General features: G+C 45.9%; 1 protein-coding gene across 1 annotated transcript in view; it reads right to left on the bottom strand.

Annotated features, from left to right (window-relative positions):
* LOC106042005 (sucrase-isomaltase, intestinal-like) overlaps window positions 1-11074 on the bottom strand; it is a 36655-nt gene extending 25581 nt beyond the window's left edge. The window contains exons 1-4 of the mRNA XM_048068484.2: window positions 10662-11074; window positions 4317-4485; window positions 3542-3638; window positions 2635-2747 (exon numbers count right to left, since the gene is read on the bottom strand). Coding sequence (XP_047924441.2) covers window positions 2635-2747; window positions 3542-3638; window positions 4317-4485; window positions 10662-10681 — 399 coding nt within the window. The 5' untranslated portion in view covers window positions 10682-11074. The remainder of the gene's footprint in view (window positions 1-2634; window positions 2748-3541; window positions 3639-4316; window positions 4486-10661) is intronic.
* Between the last annotated feature and the right edge of the window lie 6403 nt (window positions 11075-17477).

The raw sequence follows: 17477 nt of genomic DNA, 5'->3' as shown, positions 1-17477 counted from the left end.
GATTCCCTAGAGAGCGGAGCACAAGCTTGAAGAATACAGAGCAGGGGATTTTTTTGTCCCGGCATTTGACATGTCTAGCTCGGAGACGCCCACCGGCTCCCCTTTACCTTGTTTTCTCTGCTCCAGCTCCATTTCCAGAGAGGCAGGGGTGGAAAGCGAGCTGCCAGCACTCATCAGCTGGGGAGTGAGAACGCTCTCATTTTATTTTCAGCTGCTGGCCACCTGCTAAGCCGCAGAAACGCTCCCTTCAAACACCAGCGAAAGACTTTGAAAAGAAATGGGGATGGCTCTCACCTACGTCGTGCTGCTGCAATGACTTCCCTGAAATAAGGGCTTTCGTCGCAGAGATCACAGCCCTGCCTAGGTGGGTGGGTCACTTGTCTTTTCTGGGCTTGGTTGCCAATGTGGAGGATCAAAAACCCATTTGCTGGTTGATCTATGGCACCAGGGCTGAGGGTTGGACAGGTGGGGAAGGAGTGAAGAGGGACCAGGACCTCTGAGGGTCACAGCTCCGTGGCTCCTGCTGCAGGACACGGAGGGCCAGCAGCAGCCTCCCACCTGAAGCTCTGCTTGGAAAAGGGAGACCAGCAGAGCTTGGACGGACCTCTTTCTAGTCATTGCATCCCTTTAATGCCCTCCTGCTCTCACTACTGAAGCAGAGCATGAACAACACAAGCCAACTCTCGGCGTAGCAGCCACTCTGAGCAGGTTTTGAAACCTCTGGCCACTTTCATCCAAGAACTCCAAACCATGAGGCACACACAAGTTTTGTAAAAACCAGTGTCAGAGCAGAGAAGAGACACAAATCACACCAATATCCATCACCCCATCCTCTGCTCAGACGCAGCCTGCTGCCAGACAGCATCCCTAGCTCTGTGACAGGTCCTGTGAACAGGGTCCTAGGGTGGAGGTGGCAGAAGGGGGCATCAGGACACAAAACCACAGAAAGCCAAGCTCCAATCCTGTTTCTTATGTGACACCTAGTCACCTCTCTCTCTCCCTTTATGTGCATACATACGTAAATACATTTATATGTACAAAATTTTTGCACTCACCACCTATAGTATAAATACGGGGTTTATAAAAAGACACCGGAGCTTTGCATCACTCGCTACAGGTTTCTGGAGTGGAATGACAAGAGAGAGCACCCAAAATACAGATGTGGTACCTACGATCAAGAACATTTTTCTGTCTCTTCATATGGACTGAGACTGCTTCTGTACACTGGTACAGAAGCATTTAAAATAATCCCTGTTTTTTTTCCCTCATTCTTCAGGCCCACACCCCCGAGCAAACCACGCAGCACCTGAACCAGGTGGCCTTCCCACCAAACCTAGTGGCCTTCCCTCCAAACCAGCACCTGCCTGCTCCTGTCACTGGCAGTGAGAAGACCCTGGCAGCCCCAAACTACCCAGAATGAAGAAGCTGGACCAGCTCAAAACAACCATGAGGGCTCTTTCTAGGTATGCAAATGAAACAAAAAATGACTGCTGATTTAGATTGTTAAGGGGAAAAAATAGCTGCTTTAATTATGTTAACTAAGCCCTTCCTCATTGTTTCCTCCCCTCACAAGCTCTCTGACTCATGCAAATCAAGGCGATGACAAGGGGAAAAGGGCTGGAAACTCCGTCTGGCTCCCTCAGCTGAATGCCAAATGAAAAGCAAGGAGAAAACTATCAGCCATACTGGATTTTTGGATGATTATGTCATAGGTGGTGTTCGTATGGTTTGAGAATGGGCCACACAATATGAATCCAAATATATAGATACAGCCAGCTCTCTCCCATTGGAAAAATACAAAAGACATAGCAATAGGGAAGCTGCTGTAGTAATGCACAGTATGGCCCAGGTGCTGATAGGAATGTCCCTTGTCTACAGCATTCAATGTTTTTTGATAAGTTCCTAGCAACCTTCTGCCTATCAGCATTTCTATTTTTTTTTCTCAAAATAATGCTCAGTTCGAATTATAGAGTAAGTGTTTATATAATACTATGATTATGCCAACAAAAGGAAGGTTTGGAAAGCACCTAAAGATAGCCACAAGATCAGCATCTGGCTCTTAGACAAATCTAGATTACTCCTGGCAAGTCTATATTACCGTTTGTCCAACCTGTTTTTACCAGCTTCTGACAGGGGACATTCCCTAGCCCCCCTGAATAGTTCATTCAAGTGTTTGATTCCTCTTATAGTAAGAAAGTAATTCCTACCACTGAATTTTCATCTTCTGCAAACTAAGTCGGTGCTCTATTCCCAGCAGATACAAAGAACACGCAGTTACCATTCCCATCGCAAGAAGTCAGCTGTTATCCCCTTGTTTAAAATTATTTGTGCTAAGTAGCTGAGCACAGCCGTGTGGGAGAGGGCTTCAGCAAAAAAATGTATTTCAGTCTTTATACATCCTGTTATTTTCTTTCTGATAATAGGCTGTGCTCACCTTGGTCTTCCTCTTATTGTTAATGTATTCATAGGATTTTTTTCCTGCTGTTCGTCCCCACCTGCCTCACCACATCAGCTATTGCTTTTTATAACCAGAATGAGACCAAGCTTTGGCCAAGCTACCTGCTTATACTACCCGATACCAATGGGATTTGTTCCACCGCACTGCCCCACGTGCCATAATCACTTTCTACTAACCTCTGTGTACTGCTGAACCACGTTTTCGGGAGTTGGCCCAAGGAAGACATAGAAGTCAAGGATCCCGCCAATGGTGCGGAAAGTTAAGGATGGGTTTGGACTCAGAGAAACATCTGAAAGGGAAAAACAGATTCTCAGGACAAACTAACTCTGCATCATGAGGTGTAAGCATGCTGAGCTCCTCTCCTCCGTGCCTTGATGTGTCCCTAGGCAGAGGTAGACACACGTGCAAGTCACTCCCTGGTGCCTTGCCGTGTGATCAGATGAGCACACAGGCCAGTTGGCCAGTCCTTCTGTAATCTGCATCTTCCGATTGGCACGGTGCAGCAATAAATCACAGAAACCCACACAGATTAGAGTGCCCAGATTCATTTGTCTCAGTTTCATTTATATAAAAAGGAACCACGAGCTTGTGTTTAGGGTTCCTAGATGCTATTTTAATCTTCTTATTGGAAGTCATTGCCTGCCAGGGGAAACTGATTTTATAGACTGAGTGAAGATTCCCCTTTTCTGAAATTATACTATTGGATTAACACAGTAAGGTGGCCATGGCAACGCACAAAACTACTCTCCACAGACAGAATATAGGACTAACCTAAATTGATTTGATTCAGTTATGCCAATCCCAGAGGAAATTTCCTCCACCTTCTCCTTTCCCTGTACGTGCATCTATTTTTTAAAAAATTAATCATATATTTTCCCTGAAAATACCTTACCTTGTTTAACAGTCATTCTGTTGAAATCTCTTTGAAAACTTTATAGCAATTACTGAACACTCACTTATGCAACAGTCAGTTACATTTTTACTGCACTGAAAAAGTAATCAGTAAAACAGTTTTTTTATATATTTACTAATTTACTGCCTTTCTATATGCAATCAATTTAGTGAATTTGTATGTCCTCCTACCTTGCGCATTGGAGTTCAGAAGGAGAACGCCGTGGGCATTGGAGTCATCTTCTACGCACATGTAGAAAGGGTGAACTCCATAGAGATTGGCAAATGGCTGAAACATAAACAGCATGTTACGTATGGCTTGGCTTTGCCATTTTTTCATGTTTTTTGTCAACTAGGTATGTATGCAAAGACAAAAAAAATAAATTAATTCATAGTTAGAGACTTGTTTTTAAAGGTTGGGGATTTTTTCCTCTAAACTGGTGTGAATTCAAATTGATGGAACAAGAGTAGTTTTTTTTCTGCTTCAACACGGTGCTTCTTATTAGCCAATCTTAACAAAACCTTCCATATTTTGCTAAAACCTCCAGAATGGCAAAGGTAAGACATGTTTGCCAGCTAAAATAGACTCATCAAGCACTGGCCCCAGTTTTGCCAAACATTTAATAGATCCTGCTGAAGGCCAGCTTGTTTGGATGAGCAGGAATCAATCTGCATGTGAGATTAAATGCTTTTCTGACTCAGGACTTAGATATACAAAACATTCTTTTTCTGACAACTACAGCAGCATGAGAAAGCCTCTAATAGGTATCCAAATCACCTCAAAATGGCTTATGATTTTCTTACTCAATTAAAACTTATGACACGACACGTGGCGTTCAGTCTTTGCCATCACTTCCCATCAGCAGTGTTACCACACCAAGAGAGGTGTCCCCTTAGCAAAGCTCTGCCTCGCCACCCCCTCTTCGTGGTACAAGCTCAGGGCAAAGTGCTGCCCGAAGTGAGTTACCGTTGGTGCCTGATCCCTGCTGAACATGCCGTAGGTAACGAAGTCCATGTTGTGTTTGAAGGACACGTGCTCATGTTCCCCAAACCCGTACACCGAGGTGGATGGCACAGTCGTTGTAATCTGCAGGTACTGGTTGGAGAAAAACAGATCAACCAGGGGACTGTCCCACCTGTGACAAACAGAGGGAAACATAGTTAGCTTGCTCATCTTTGGTACGCATCATTTGAAGCTCACGTCCAGCTATTTATACTTTTATTTTGGAGAGTAACAATATTAAAAAGTGTTGAGCTTTACGCAAGCTTCTAATATACTTAAGCTAACACACATTAAATTCATCTTGCAATGGCTGCAGACACCTCAGCTCCTTACACAATAAAACGCGTCGGTATAATTTTGAAAAGAACGACTAAAATAAGAGAAGACACTATCTAGAATCCTATTACCAAAATAAGTCATCGCTTGTGCTATTTCTATGACAACCAACAGGGCAGGCTAAAAATTGTTATTACGCAGTGGGGTTCAGAATGCTTAATGAGATCAACAGATATTTGGTTGTTACCAGTTTTTACTTTTTAATGCTTTGCTGGATTAGGACCCCAACACTCTTGTTACCCCGACTTTATGCAGGCACCTAGCCCAGCAGAGCGACACCTTCCTCCGGACTGCTCACAGGGGATGTTTATATTGCGATGGCTCTTCCTCACCTCTCTCACCAGTTTAATGCCTTTATTTCTATTGAATCATTTGTGGACACAGGCTCACATTTTAATTAGGTGTTACATTCTGTTTCCTATCTCTAGTGCTATAATGAGCTGCAAGCTAGATGGGGGAGAACATAGTCAAGCTGTGGAGAAGTGTTTCATTAATGGTACTGTGTATGCCATGAGTACCACATTTAGATAGCACCCTCTCGAGCCTTGTTTAACCATGAATTTGTTACAGCTAATTAAAATAAATGAGCCGAAGCCATAGAGCATAGAAGAGGCATAACTCTCCTTTTAATGGTCTTTTGTCAATGATTTTGACAAAATTAAATGGTTGATCAAATTAACCAGTAAATCGGAGCAGCAGAGGATGTGCAGTGCCAGCGGGGGAGCAGCGCTGTCCCTGGCTGCCACCAGCACCCTGGTGGGGCCGGCAGGGCTGGGAGGAAGGGATGGCAGAGAGGGTTGGAAGGAAGGGATGGCAGGGCTGGGAGGAAGGGCTGGAAGCCCACCAGCCTGGGCAGCCCTGCTTTCCCCGTGGGGAAGCGAGGACCTGCTCACAGGGGTGCCAGAGGTGGTCCAAGGCACCCTCCTGCCTCCGTGTGCAATAGGAAGGCACAATCCATCCCTGCAGTGCCCTAGACCAGCCCTAAATCATGCCCATGATCTGAAGGGTGTGTGCCTTTTAGAAAAGTCTATTTGGCCTTTTTTGACAAGCAGGAAAAGTAATAATTTGTATTTAACTCCTGATTCGGTTGTTTGGCAGCAGCAACACTCCCTCCCAGCATCTCCCCCACCTACACGCAGCACTGAATAAGGTTGTTTTCTTACACGAAGGCTAATGCACCCAAAATACCAAAATATCCCTGAGAATCAGGCCCAGCCCTTGGCAAACAGAGGTCTTTCTGCAAGAGGCTTTCTCTGGAGCTGCACGCCTGTCCGAAGGAGCTCCGTCATGTCACGTAGCTCCGCTCTGTGCCACGGCTCTGAGCAGACCGCGGGGTTATGCAAAAAGCAAAGGATGCCGGAGGGGAAGTGCTTTGGGAAGAGCTTAAATATCTGTCCTAACTCATTGAGCACCCTCCATGATGTCTGTTCGGAGGACATGAGGCTTTGTACATCCCTGGCACTCACGTTAGGGCACTGACGTTTCCCATCGTGAGCACAATTAGCGTTACCATGGCATTAAAAGTGCTCCTTCCACTCGGCCAGTCCCTCCTGCCCAGGAGGGGCACTGGGGTGCTGCAAAACCACAGCCCTGGGAGCAGACTGTCTGCCCCACTGAGTCCTGAAATGGCACAGAGAAACCCTTTTACGCCCTGTGCACTCCCCCAGGACACTGTCAGGAGCTCAGCTTCTGCACAGCACCCCCAAAACAGTGCCCTGCTCTCAGCTGCGCCATGCTGCCAGCCACTGCTCTCCACCAGCGTGGTCCTTCTGCAGACCACAGCTCGATGGAGCAGCCACAAGCTAGACACAGCATTAACGATGACTTTAAAAATGCAGGTGATTGCTCCCTCTTCTTTTCTGGGCACCACTATGTCTCCTTCATCTGAAAAAGAGCATGGATAGGTTTTGCCTTGGCTCCTCCTTCTGCCTCCAGTCCCGAGCTGCTGCCCTCGGGCTCTGCAATGCACAGTGGTGAGCTATTCACTACGTTCTCGCTGTGTTTTCGTTGGCAAAGAGCAATCATTTAAATGAAAAAAAACACTGTCTGTCATTCCTCAAACACTCGGAGACAATAAAAGGAAATGTTATATTTCTCCCACCTCCCCGCTTGCTGGTTTTAGGCAGATAGAAAGAACGCAACAGGAGGGAGCATAAAATGACACCGCATGTGCAGGAATTTGCATGGTTCTCCTCCAGCAGCCTTGCAAACCACAGCAGTGCTGTGATGGACAACAGAAAGGATCCTAAAATCTAAAAAAACTCTAAAAGCCCAGCTGAAAGGTTGTTCACTGTCAGAAATGTAACCCCCACCTGCAGTTAAAGGTGGCAAAGCCTGTGCAGATGAAAATCCGTGAGAGGTGATAGCTGCACTCAGGCTCACTGCAGGAAATCCAAGCCCTGCGATGAGCCTCTGTGGTGGGAACCATCCTGCCTGCAGAAACATCAGCTGGGTGCCTGACACCTCTGCCTGCTCACTGCTGACCCTTCCTGTAAGCCTGACTGATAAAAGCCAGGGTTTTCCCCCAAACACTGTGTGCTATACTTAAGGGTAAAGCTGTCTCTTTTTTTAACCTCACACCTGGAAAAAAAGCATTGATTCAGGACTGGAAAACTCTGTAAAAATTAAAATTTCTGGCTGGCCCAAGTGCCTCAGGCCAGCAGGACGAAAGGTAATGGCAGCAGAGCAGGGAGGCAGTTGTAAGGAGGATGGGCAGGCAGGTAGGTAAAATCCCCTGCCCATGTTGATGACTAATATCTTCATGATGTGTGAGGAGGATGACTAAAAGAGAATGGTTTTCAGAAGTGCAATCATCATTCCTTTGTGATACGAACCACAGCAGATGATTTGCCTGGCTGAAGGACTTCGCTGTGCTCATGTTTTAGGAGTGCTGACTCTCGCTGCTGTGAGCGAGCAACTGCTGGCGCACACAGGGAGGTCACATAAAACTCCCAGAGCGAGGACACTTGGGACAAATACTTCTTTAGGACATGTATAACACATTATTCGAACATTTAAAATCATTTTAGGTTGGGCCAGGGTTTGTTCGTTGTTGTTTTGTTTTTTTTTCTGCTTTTTGCAATGAACACCAGAGAAAAGAGCTCACTGCTTTAGGGTGTGAACACCCCTCTCCTGCTCACTGGCTTGGAGAAAATGTCCTCTCTAACACCTGCTTTTCTTGGCCTCCAAACCCTTTGGAAGCCACAGCCTTGTAAAAGGGTGAACACCCCATATCTTATCTGTGTGCAATTCAGGTGGAAACTTCACACATCTATCAGAAAAGCAGACCTAACCCTGCCAGCAGAGCTCAGTGACCTTCGTGACTGAGAAGCACAGGCCCTGCGTTCAGATGCTCGGATATACCTGGCCCTGGCTCACCCCACTCGAGCTGCTGGGCAGCACCAGCTCAGGAGCCCCTGTCTCCCCTATTTTGCATTGCACTCAGATTTCTGAAAAATGTTTCCACTGTCTCACAACAGCCAGCCTGCTTATTAACTCTAAGTCTTGAGGAAACCCCAGGCACTGCTGGCCTGCAGAAGGCATGCCAAGAATAATTTTTTATATGTTTCTCTTACTTTAAAGGTGATCTAATAAATAGGGGGAGAAAGTTCTTGCCAGCAACGTATTTTCCACAAACCTGACATTTTTTTAAAATGAATTGCAGAGTATATTTATAGTTGTTGACATAGTTTTGCTCCACTTCTACTGAATTCATCGTCACGGTATCAGAGCATCTCCTATAAGTGGCTGGATATATAATGCTTCATTTTTGTACTGAAAAACACTTGAATAAGTGATATAGCTCCAATACGTCTCAGCTATGTAACATAAATCTTAATGATTAGAAGACTAAAATAATGGCTCTTGTAAACCAGGAGCAAACCCAAGCTACCCATGATCCACACAATTTGCTCCTGTTGCTTTCAGCAAAACCGCAGTTTAAGACAATAGCACTATAAATCATTCTAATAGCTGTGCCTATGTAAAAACATCTTCATGGTAAGTGGCATCTGTGCTTTCTACCACAATCAATAAAAAAAGGCAGCTGAACTCTGCAGCAGCCTTTTTGGAAATGAAGGAAAACCTTGATTAGATTTTTGTTATTTGTGCCATGTCTTCCCAGTAGCAAATGAGGTATTCCTAACTCTTAATAGAGAGAAAAGGGCATTTATCTGGCTTGGGAAAAATGCTGTCTTCCATTATTCATATGACATCATGAGGAAAAATCGCTTGGAGAACGGATATTAAAGTGGAGAATCAAATCAATAGCCCATCCTTCTGTAGCCTGTCTCTGACAATGGCCCATGCCAGGTATCGCAGAGGAAGGCATAAGATGTCACTCAGAGACAGCCCTGCAATAATCTGTTTATGGAGGAAGTTTCTGGCTGTTTTCATAGAATTAGCTTATCTTGTGAGACATGGAGACAAAAATATTTATTTTTTTTTAGAGATGATTTTTTTATTATGCACGAATACGCATCCTGCTAAACCTCCCGTGTCAGCACTGCCCTGGGGCAGTGAGTCCCACAGAGTAATCACACACTGCAAAATTAGTATGCCTTTGTTATTTTTTTCTGCTTTAAAACAAATAGTTCCCAGCCTTTTACTCTCTGTTTTTAAGGAAATCTGAACTTTCTTTAAGCCTTCATACCTCATGCTACCTTTTCCACGTGGTTGCTGCTGTTAACGGGCCAATTTGCCAAAACAGCTCTTGTAGTACTATAGGAGCAGGGAGAGGTTGCCTTCCCTCCAGCCTCGACTGCTCCATAAGTTTGGGAATTTCACCTCCAGGGCAGGAGACACAGCTCCAGTCCCTGTTCCTTTTGTTTGAGATCTAAGACCTGGAGCCTTCGATAGGCTGCAGGCTTGGGTCACAGCCTCAGCAAGACAGAAAACACCTGGCATCTGCATGGGACTGAGTCCCATCCAACCTCACCAGCAGAGCTGGCACCTCTTCCCTCCGGTGTCTTCTGATTGTTCCTGACACAGGAAGGACCTGCCTTGGCCCCCACTGAAAGAGTAGGAGTGAAAAAGATGGGCAGGATAGGATGGGACAGAGAAAATGAAAATAGTGGATGAGAAGGAGAGAGGCAAGAGGGAGGAAAGCCAAGAGGCATTGCCAGGAGGAGAAACGGAGACAGCCCAAGAGCTGCCCACCAGCAGCTGCTGGTCCCAGAGCCCCCAGCAGCACCTGTATCATTTCCCTGCATGATCCCATCTGATCTTCACCCCATGCAGGCAAAGAGGAGCCCGTCCCCTGATTATCTTGGCGCAAGCTGAAAATGTAGTGGAACTTGGCCTTTTATTCCTGATCCTGACTCCACATGAGGTTTGCAATCAGCTGCTAATGGCTATTCCCTGACATAATTCATTCCTCTCCCCCCTCATTGTGAATACACAGCCCTGGATTTATCCTGCCCTCCTCAAGCTGGTACTCGGGTGGTTCAGCAATTGGAAGGGCTCCTTGCGCACGACTTGGAGAAAGGCCTGTAAATCAATATTCAAGGATATCTGCAGACTTCAGGACTCCACTGCTCTCCCCTACAACGTTGTGGATGTGGCGATAAATCACTCCTCTCAAGGAGGAGGCTGTGTGTGCACAAATGGCAGAGCTGGGATGGGCTTTTACATCAGGCAGACAGAGCGGCAGCTTGCCACCAGCTGTATCCATCCTGTCATCCCATGGCTCCTGTGTCTGCAGCACAGAATTATAGAACCACCCAGGCTGGAGAGGACCTTTAAGATCATCAATTTCAGCCATCAACCTGACCTACCGAGTCCCATCACTAAACCACGTCCCTTAGTGCCACATCCACATCTCTTAAATACTTCCAGGGTCTGGGACTCCACCACTTCCCTGAGCAGCCTGTTCCAATGCTTGACCAATGCTCCATGAATAATTTTTTCCTAATGTCCGATCTAAACCTGCTCAGTGCAACCTGAGAGCATTTCTTTTTATCCTATCCTTGTCACCTGAGCGAAGAGACAGACATCCTCCTTGCTGCAACCTCCTTTCAGGGGGTTGTAGTGAGCAATGAGGTCTCCCCTCAGCCTCCTTTTCTCCAGACTAAACAACCCCAATCCCTTCAGCTGCTCCTCATAACTCTTGCTTTCTGATCCCTTCACCAGCTTTGTAGCTTTTCTCTGCACACACTTGAGCAACTCAGTATCCTTCTTGAGGGAGCGCAAGCACACAGGATAGAGACTGTACTACAGCAAGGAGGGCAGACGAATGCACGTGTGGATTTTCAGAGAACAACCCCAAACTGCTAGGAACAGACTGCTCCCACGTGGATTATATCCACCATGAGGAAATTCAGCGTTTGTGTTTTTTCTTTTAGTGGGTCATCCAACAGTGCGAAACTGTTGGTAGGAGACAAAGAGTGTGAGGAAAAGAAGGTTTTTGAGCATCTGGGATTGCTTTACAGTGGGAAAGCCTTTTCGGAGACGTTAGGCAGGTCCAGCAAGGTGCCCGGGCCTGGTTGTTATTTTCCAGTCAACCCCGTGGCATGCAGCTGTCAAAAGGGCCTCATTTGTCCACTCTGATTAAGGACTGATTCAGCTGCTTGTTGAGATGGCAAGACCATGTCTGCTGGCTTCTTAAAATAGGAAAACAAACTCCCTGCAGGTACGGCCTGTGCCTCAGGCCCAGCCCCGGCCTGCTACAAAGCCTGCTGTTGAGCGGGCAGGGCTGAGCCTGCAGCCAAATGGGCTCAAGTGGCCCTCAGGCCGGGCGGTACAACCTGCTGCCCTAATCTGAAAGATTTCCATCCACACAGCTCCTCTGATGGCTAAATCGGCCACAAGTCAGGATGTGGCGGTGTTCCTGCACTCGTTTGCTCTGACAGGATGGACAGATGGACAGACAAGCCGACGAAAGGGAGGCATTTCTGCTCCTCGCACAGGGAACTTAACTCCAAGCATGATTCAGCTGTGAGAGGAACTGCTCCCTGCCGGGGTGTGATGCTTCAGTCTATAAGCACCGGCTGTGCCATTTGACATGAAATAAAAAACCCCAGGAGCACAGAATTTCCCTTTCTCTAGGCAAAATCCTCCGTCTCTCTGCTGACGAGGATGTTTTATTAGCAGCACTACCACTGCTCAGAGGCTAAAAACCCCACTGACCATGCCCAGTATTCACCCCAATTCCTTATTTCTGGAGAGCCCCCAGCCTGCTGAGTGGCAGAGCATCTCTGCGCCAGCTCTGGGGGCATGGGGAGCCCTCATGCATAGGATCACATCCAGTGTTTGCTTCATGGAGAGCCCTTCCCTTAACTGGGATGTCCCAGATTTGAGGATGCCCTGACTGACCAAGGCCAAACCCTCAGGTTTGGGGTCAAGATAAGGACTGAGCTAGCTGCCAGTGCTTCGCTGTGCAGGCACCTCCTCCTTCACCAAGCCAATTAACAAGCCTCTGCAAAAATCTCTCATTACAAAGAGAAGAAAATAGGGCCTTTAACTTAAGCGCACTGTTTTCACAAAGCTGTTAGGTCTAACGAGGAATTAAACTATTTTTTGTTATCAGGCAATGCATAATACATTCATTTACAATAGACTGCAAAAAGAAAACTTTACAGAATTGGCTGTGACACCTAGAAAAAGAGACACCACAAGACTGAAATTTAAAAGGACAGATAGTTAATTAAAAACCCAGTGCAGTGGTTCCATCTGCAGTCTCACACCATTTCAGAGGCTGCATTGTCTTACTTGCATCACACGTGTTAAGCCATCCTTACATTTCATGGAAAGATAATGCTTATATTTTTAGTCTGTTTGACAAAGAACTTCTGGAAAAAAAAAAATCTGACTTGCTTTTTTTTTTGGGGGTTAAACTTTCTAATGCATAAAATGAACAGCTTGGATTACGATAACCTTCTGGGAATGCACCTTGCAAATGCTACATCTGCACTCGGAAGGGGTGCAACAGTAGCAGAGCTGGTACCAAGGTCCCAAGGGTACAAGAGGTGGGTGTAATCAGGAGATTCACCTCAAAATGTGCTGCTGATCTAAATTAAAATGCTAATACAGTCACAACCACAGCCTCCTGTGGGCAGCGCACACTTCGTTTTTTTTTTTCTCTCAAGGCCCTGATGCAAACAGTACCCATATTACAATATTCTGTGCATCTCCTCTGCCCGCCTTAGTGATGCAGTGGTAACCTACAGCAGCATGTAACACCATCATTTATCACTGCAGACGGCTGAAGGCTACTTCACCATAGCATCCCCAAACACAACTGGCACCTCAATGAGGATGTAGAGAGCCTCACCTCCCTAAAACTCTCTTGCTAAGTAGCATTACGTGCTACAGACAGTTTGGGGGAAGGCAAGAAAATGAGAAACCTGATGATGTGCACTGGTGGGGGGAGCTTCTGCTGAGGTGCGTACCAGTATGAGTTTGAAAAGTACCAATACCAGTACCAGGTTTTCTCAGAGAGCAACGAGCTAGACCCACAAATGCTGTTCCCTGCTTCCATTGAAACCAGTGGAAGCTGATGGCCCCTGTGATTTTGAGCTGTAGTTTCCTCGACCTACATCTGGAAGAGTGGCAAGAGAGTTGGTGCTCAATTTCTGGTGTATTACAACACCCCAAATTTCATAAAATGGTGCTTCAGTGCTTTCACAAGCTGAGAATAACAATGCCTCAAGCTGTGCACCCAGAAATTGCAGTCTCAAAACTTATTTGATAAGAAACTGAATAATCTTTCCTGCATGCACGTGGATAATTGCCCATTATACAGGCAGATACTCCTATTAACAATGAGAGTTTTCTAGGAAAAAGCATAAATCTGGATTTATGCTGTTTTGTGCTTGAGCCTTTCCATGCATACCGACATACAATAAAGCAGTAGGAAACAGTCCTTGCCCCATCACTCTTATTTTCTCCAAAAAACAATGCTAATAACCTCTCGTACTCACAGCACTGTGCCGGTGCTCTTCCTCTTGATCCTGAAGTGGGAGGAATCATCTGTGAACTCAACGTCGTAGCTGGTGTCCTCGGCAGCCACTCCAGGGGAGTCAATCTTGAGGGGTACCTCAAAGCGCTCTGTGTTGGGGTCATAGATCTAAGCCAAGGCAAAGGGGGCCCGGGCAGGTTAGCTGGTTTGCTAGTGTGCGTGGCTTTCTTTAAATGACTTTCCTCCCCCCAAAATACTCACTTTAAACCTGAGCCTGTCTTTCGTCTGGAACTCCACATCTACTACAACAGGAGAAATGTCATTTCCAAACAGCGACAGCTGGCTGCGCTTGTTCAGCGTTACCCTGAAACAGAAAAAGGCCTCAGTTTCAGTGTCGGGAAACAACTCAGCTATCCTGCATCAATTCTTAAAAAAAAAAAAACAACAATCAATCAAATGTTGATTTATGAAGAGAAATAAACTGAGGTTACTCTTCCATTTGCTAGGATCTCCTCCTCATCGTGGAGGTGGTGGTGGGCTGCTGGTTCCAGCAGGAGCCCGAGCTCCCAGCCGGGAGCAGCAGGACGGGTGGCACGGTGCTCAGCCATCCCAGCTGCAGCACTAGCGCTTTCCCCTCTCTCTGATTACTGGCTTTTCACCTATACAGAGGAGTCCAGTAGCACGCAGTGATATTTATTTCATTTAGCTTTAAGGCTAAAAATTAGATGACTAAATCTCATATGGTTGACTTGGCTCTTCATACCATTAATAGGAAGAATACATGGTTTCCACACACCGGTGGTGTGGTGTGAGCGGCTTGGCGCAGAACCCCAGTTGTACACGGCTTAGCAAAACACATTCCCCATCCTCACCTTTCCATTAACAAAAGAAATACGTGGTTTTCACAGCCAGCTTACCTCCAGCCTTTAGCCGTCTTCTCCGCGTTTCCGCCCAGGGAATAGCCGTAGGGGCTGTCCTCGGGGAAGAAGCACCAGGGCGCGTTGGGGACGTCGGTGGTACACCAGGTGCAGCCCCGCGCCTCGCAGTTCTCCTGGGTAGCGCCGGGCTGGGGGTGGCAGTCCACCCGCCTCTGCACCGCCACGGCCCTGCTGCACTGCTCCGGGCTGGAGCCGCGGCACTGGCCTAGGGCTGCACAGGGGGGGAAAGCAGTCAGAGACCACAGAAAACCACACAGAAACAAGCAATGGGATCTGCTTTGGTTATAATTTTTTTGATAATTTCTTTTTCCTCATTTGGGGGCCAACGCTACAATTCTTTTGACTGAGGTGACCTCAGGGCAGCATGCCTACTCATGACCGAAACCAGAGGAACCACTTTCTTTTCCATGCCAACACAGCATGGTCTCTGTTGTTCAGTGCTCAGAGCTTCAGGTATTCAGCTGAAGCATGACCAAATAAAATACGTGAAATACTCAGAAATACTCATGGAAAGTTAACTAGCGAGCTACCAAAACTGCTGCTGAGGTGTCGCATCCTACATTCTCTATGTGCATATTCTCTGCCATGGTATTCACAGAGGTTATGTATGTATACACAGTTATAAATATATAAAATCTTCATGCATCTGTACAACATGGGTAACCTGGTCTAGTGGGAGGTGTGCCCATGGCAGAGGGTTGGAACGGGATGGTCTTTAAGGTCCCTTCCAACCCAAACCATTTTATGATTCTATCATATCTGTAAATATAAAAATGTTGATTACATATATGTTTGTGAGGCTTCATTTATATAAATGAACATATAAATTATATAAATACATTATATAAATACTACATGTATGTATTATTAGTACTTTGTATTAACATTCCTTGACTTAATACAGTAATATAGCAAAATATCTTCCCTTACAGTAAAGGTAAAACGTTGGTAGGACAAGAAAAGGGACAGATCAGTCATTCACGAAATCAAAACCTCTTAATGAGGCACTCAGCCCTCTCCTGTCCCCAGCTGCTGGTCCAGCCCCGCTGCCCCTACATGCAGGGAGAATGGGCTCTGCAGGGCCAGCTGCCTTCGGTGCCGACAGGACACCCCAGGGTCCTGTGGAGAGCAGGCACATGGCTGCTTACTTATTTTGAAGTGTAAATTGTAGCCGTTACAGCAGTACTCAAAGATTAAATCTACTTGGAAGATAATTATTCTTTTCCATAAAATGACAATCACCTGCTTTAAACATTTTATTTTATGTGGACTGGTGGGTACTTGGCAGCTTAAAACGTGATTGCTGATGCAGTTGGGACTTCTCCATATGAAGAAGTTTACAAGCAGCTGTGCATAAGCAATAATTCTGGATAGTGAAAAAAATACAGCATAAAACTGCAGAGTCACTAGGAATTTGCATCATGTGGTCCTACCAGAGTTTAGCTCCAAGTAGAGGATGGGAACACACAGAAACAGGAGCTGAACACCAGCTCCGTTTATCTTTTTAGTGAAATATTCTCAACCTCCCAGCTTGGTGTAACTAAGTCATCCTTGCCACAATGCCCTCGTGTCAGCTGCTGGACGTGGGAATGGCCACATAAATCCAGTTGACCTTCACCAGCTGGCAGAGGCTGGTGCTTGGCTGCCCTCTCTGTTGCCACCCTTGGGTGGGCTGGCTGCTTTCTGTCCAGCACACATCCATCCCATAGGGCAGCCCAGAATTCTGCCCCCCTTGTTCCATCCAAAGCACAAAAGGAGCATGAACACCCCTCAGCGATCCCTAGGTGACCTATCTGTGCAGCAAAAATCAGCGAAGAGTCATCAACAACTTAATTAAACACTTCAGCCCAGGCTGGGATTGCAAACCCTCTCTTTTTCATACTGTGCCCCTGAGGAAGACATAGCGAAGTCGCGCAGCTTGCAAGTCCCGTGGAAGTAGCTGCCAGGCCTTTGCACGCTGCACGCTGACTGTTCCTGCTTATCGAGGAAGAGATTAAAAGATTTCAAAGGCTTCCCACAGCCATCTGGGTGCTGAGGTCCTCAAACCTGTGCAGCCACAGGGGCTGAAGAAAATCACACCACGAACACCACCTCTGCACTCCAACCCATAGCTCCCGGGGCCAGCAGCTTCGTGCTGCTCTGCCTTGCGTTTGCTAGTTAACATCTGGGTGGGTGAAGCACAAAATAGAGTAAAACCATCACATTTAGCTGCCTTTTTTTTTCTTTTCTAATAGAAATAAAATGCAGTGTCAATGTTTTCATTACTGAAATCAGAGAATGTGACCGAACATACTGGAGCAGATTATTAACAAGAGACTTTTATCAACTTATTTCTATAATGAAATGCTTTCAAAACACTTCATAAAGATATTGTGAAGGAAAAAGCTAGTTCAAAGGAAAAAAATGCTCCTGCAGAGACCAAGAATATTTTTTAATTTTTTTTTCTCCTCCCCACCTGTATGAAGTTTAAGTGTTCTAGGGAATTTTGAAACCAAGCACTAGCAGCTCTGAGCAGCTGAACAAGGCTGCAACCTCCTTCAGCCCTTGTTACTAGAATTCCCTCTACAATAGTGCAAATGGGACAGCAGCAAGTGGAAATATATATTTAAATTTAAAGCCTCTGCATGATTTTCACTGCTTTTATGGTCTGTGTTTGCTTTTCATCTTCTACATATGTTTGCAAATGAGCAGCTGAATTTAGTAACAACTATGACTACCTGCTCCTTTTTCATGATAATTTCCATGGGATCAGAAACTAAAGAGGCAGCTTGAAAGATATAGGTGAAAAAGTATCCCCACTGTTTGTTTTTTTTTTTTTAAATCTTGACTTCAATTTTGTGAAATTAGGTTAGAAAATGCTGTGATAAGGCGTAAGCAAGGAATTAAAGCAATACCATGCCCCTTTTAGTATTAGTCTGTACATTTTGTGTTCACCTACACATTTGCAAGGTACTT

The sequence above is a fragment of the Anser cygnoides genome, chromosome 1, assembly GCF_040182565.1.
Source record: "Anser cygnoides isolate HZ-2024a breed goose chromosome 1, Taihu_goose_T2T_genome, whole genome shotgun sequence".
In the NCBI taxonomy this organism is placed as follows: domain Eukaryota; kingdom Metazoa; phylum Chordata; class Aves; order Anseriformes; family Anatidae; genus Anser; species Anser cygnoides.
Note: the sequence above shows the minus strand (reverse complement) of the source record. Positions and strands in the feature narration are given on the sequence as shown.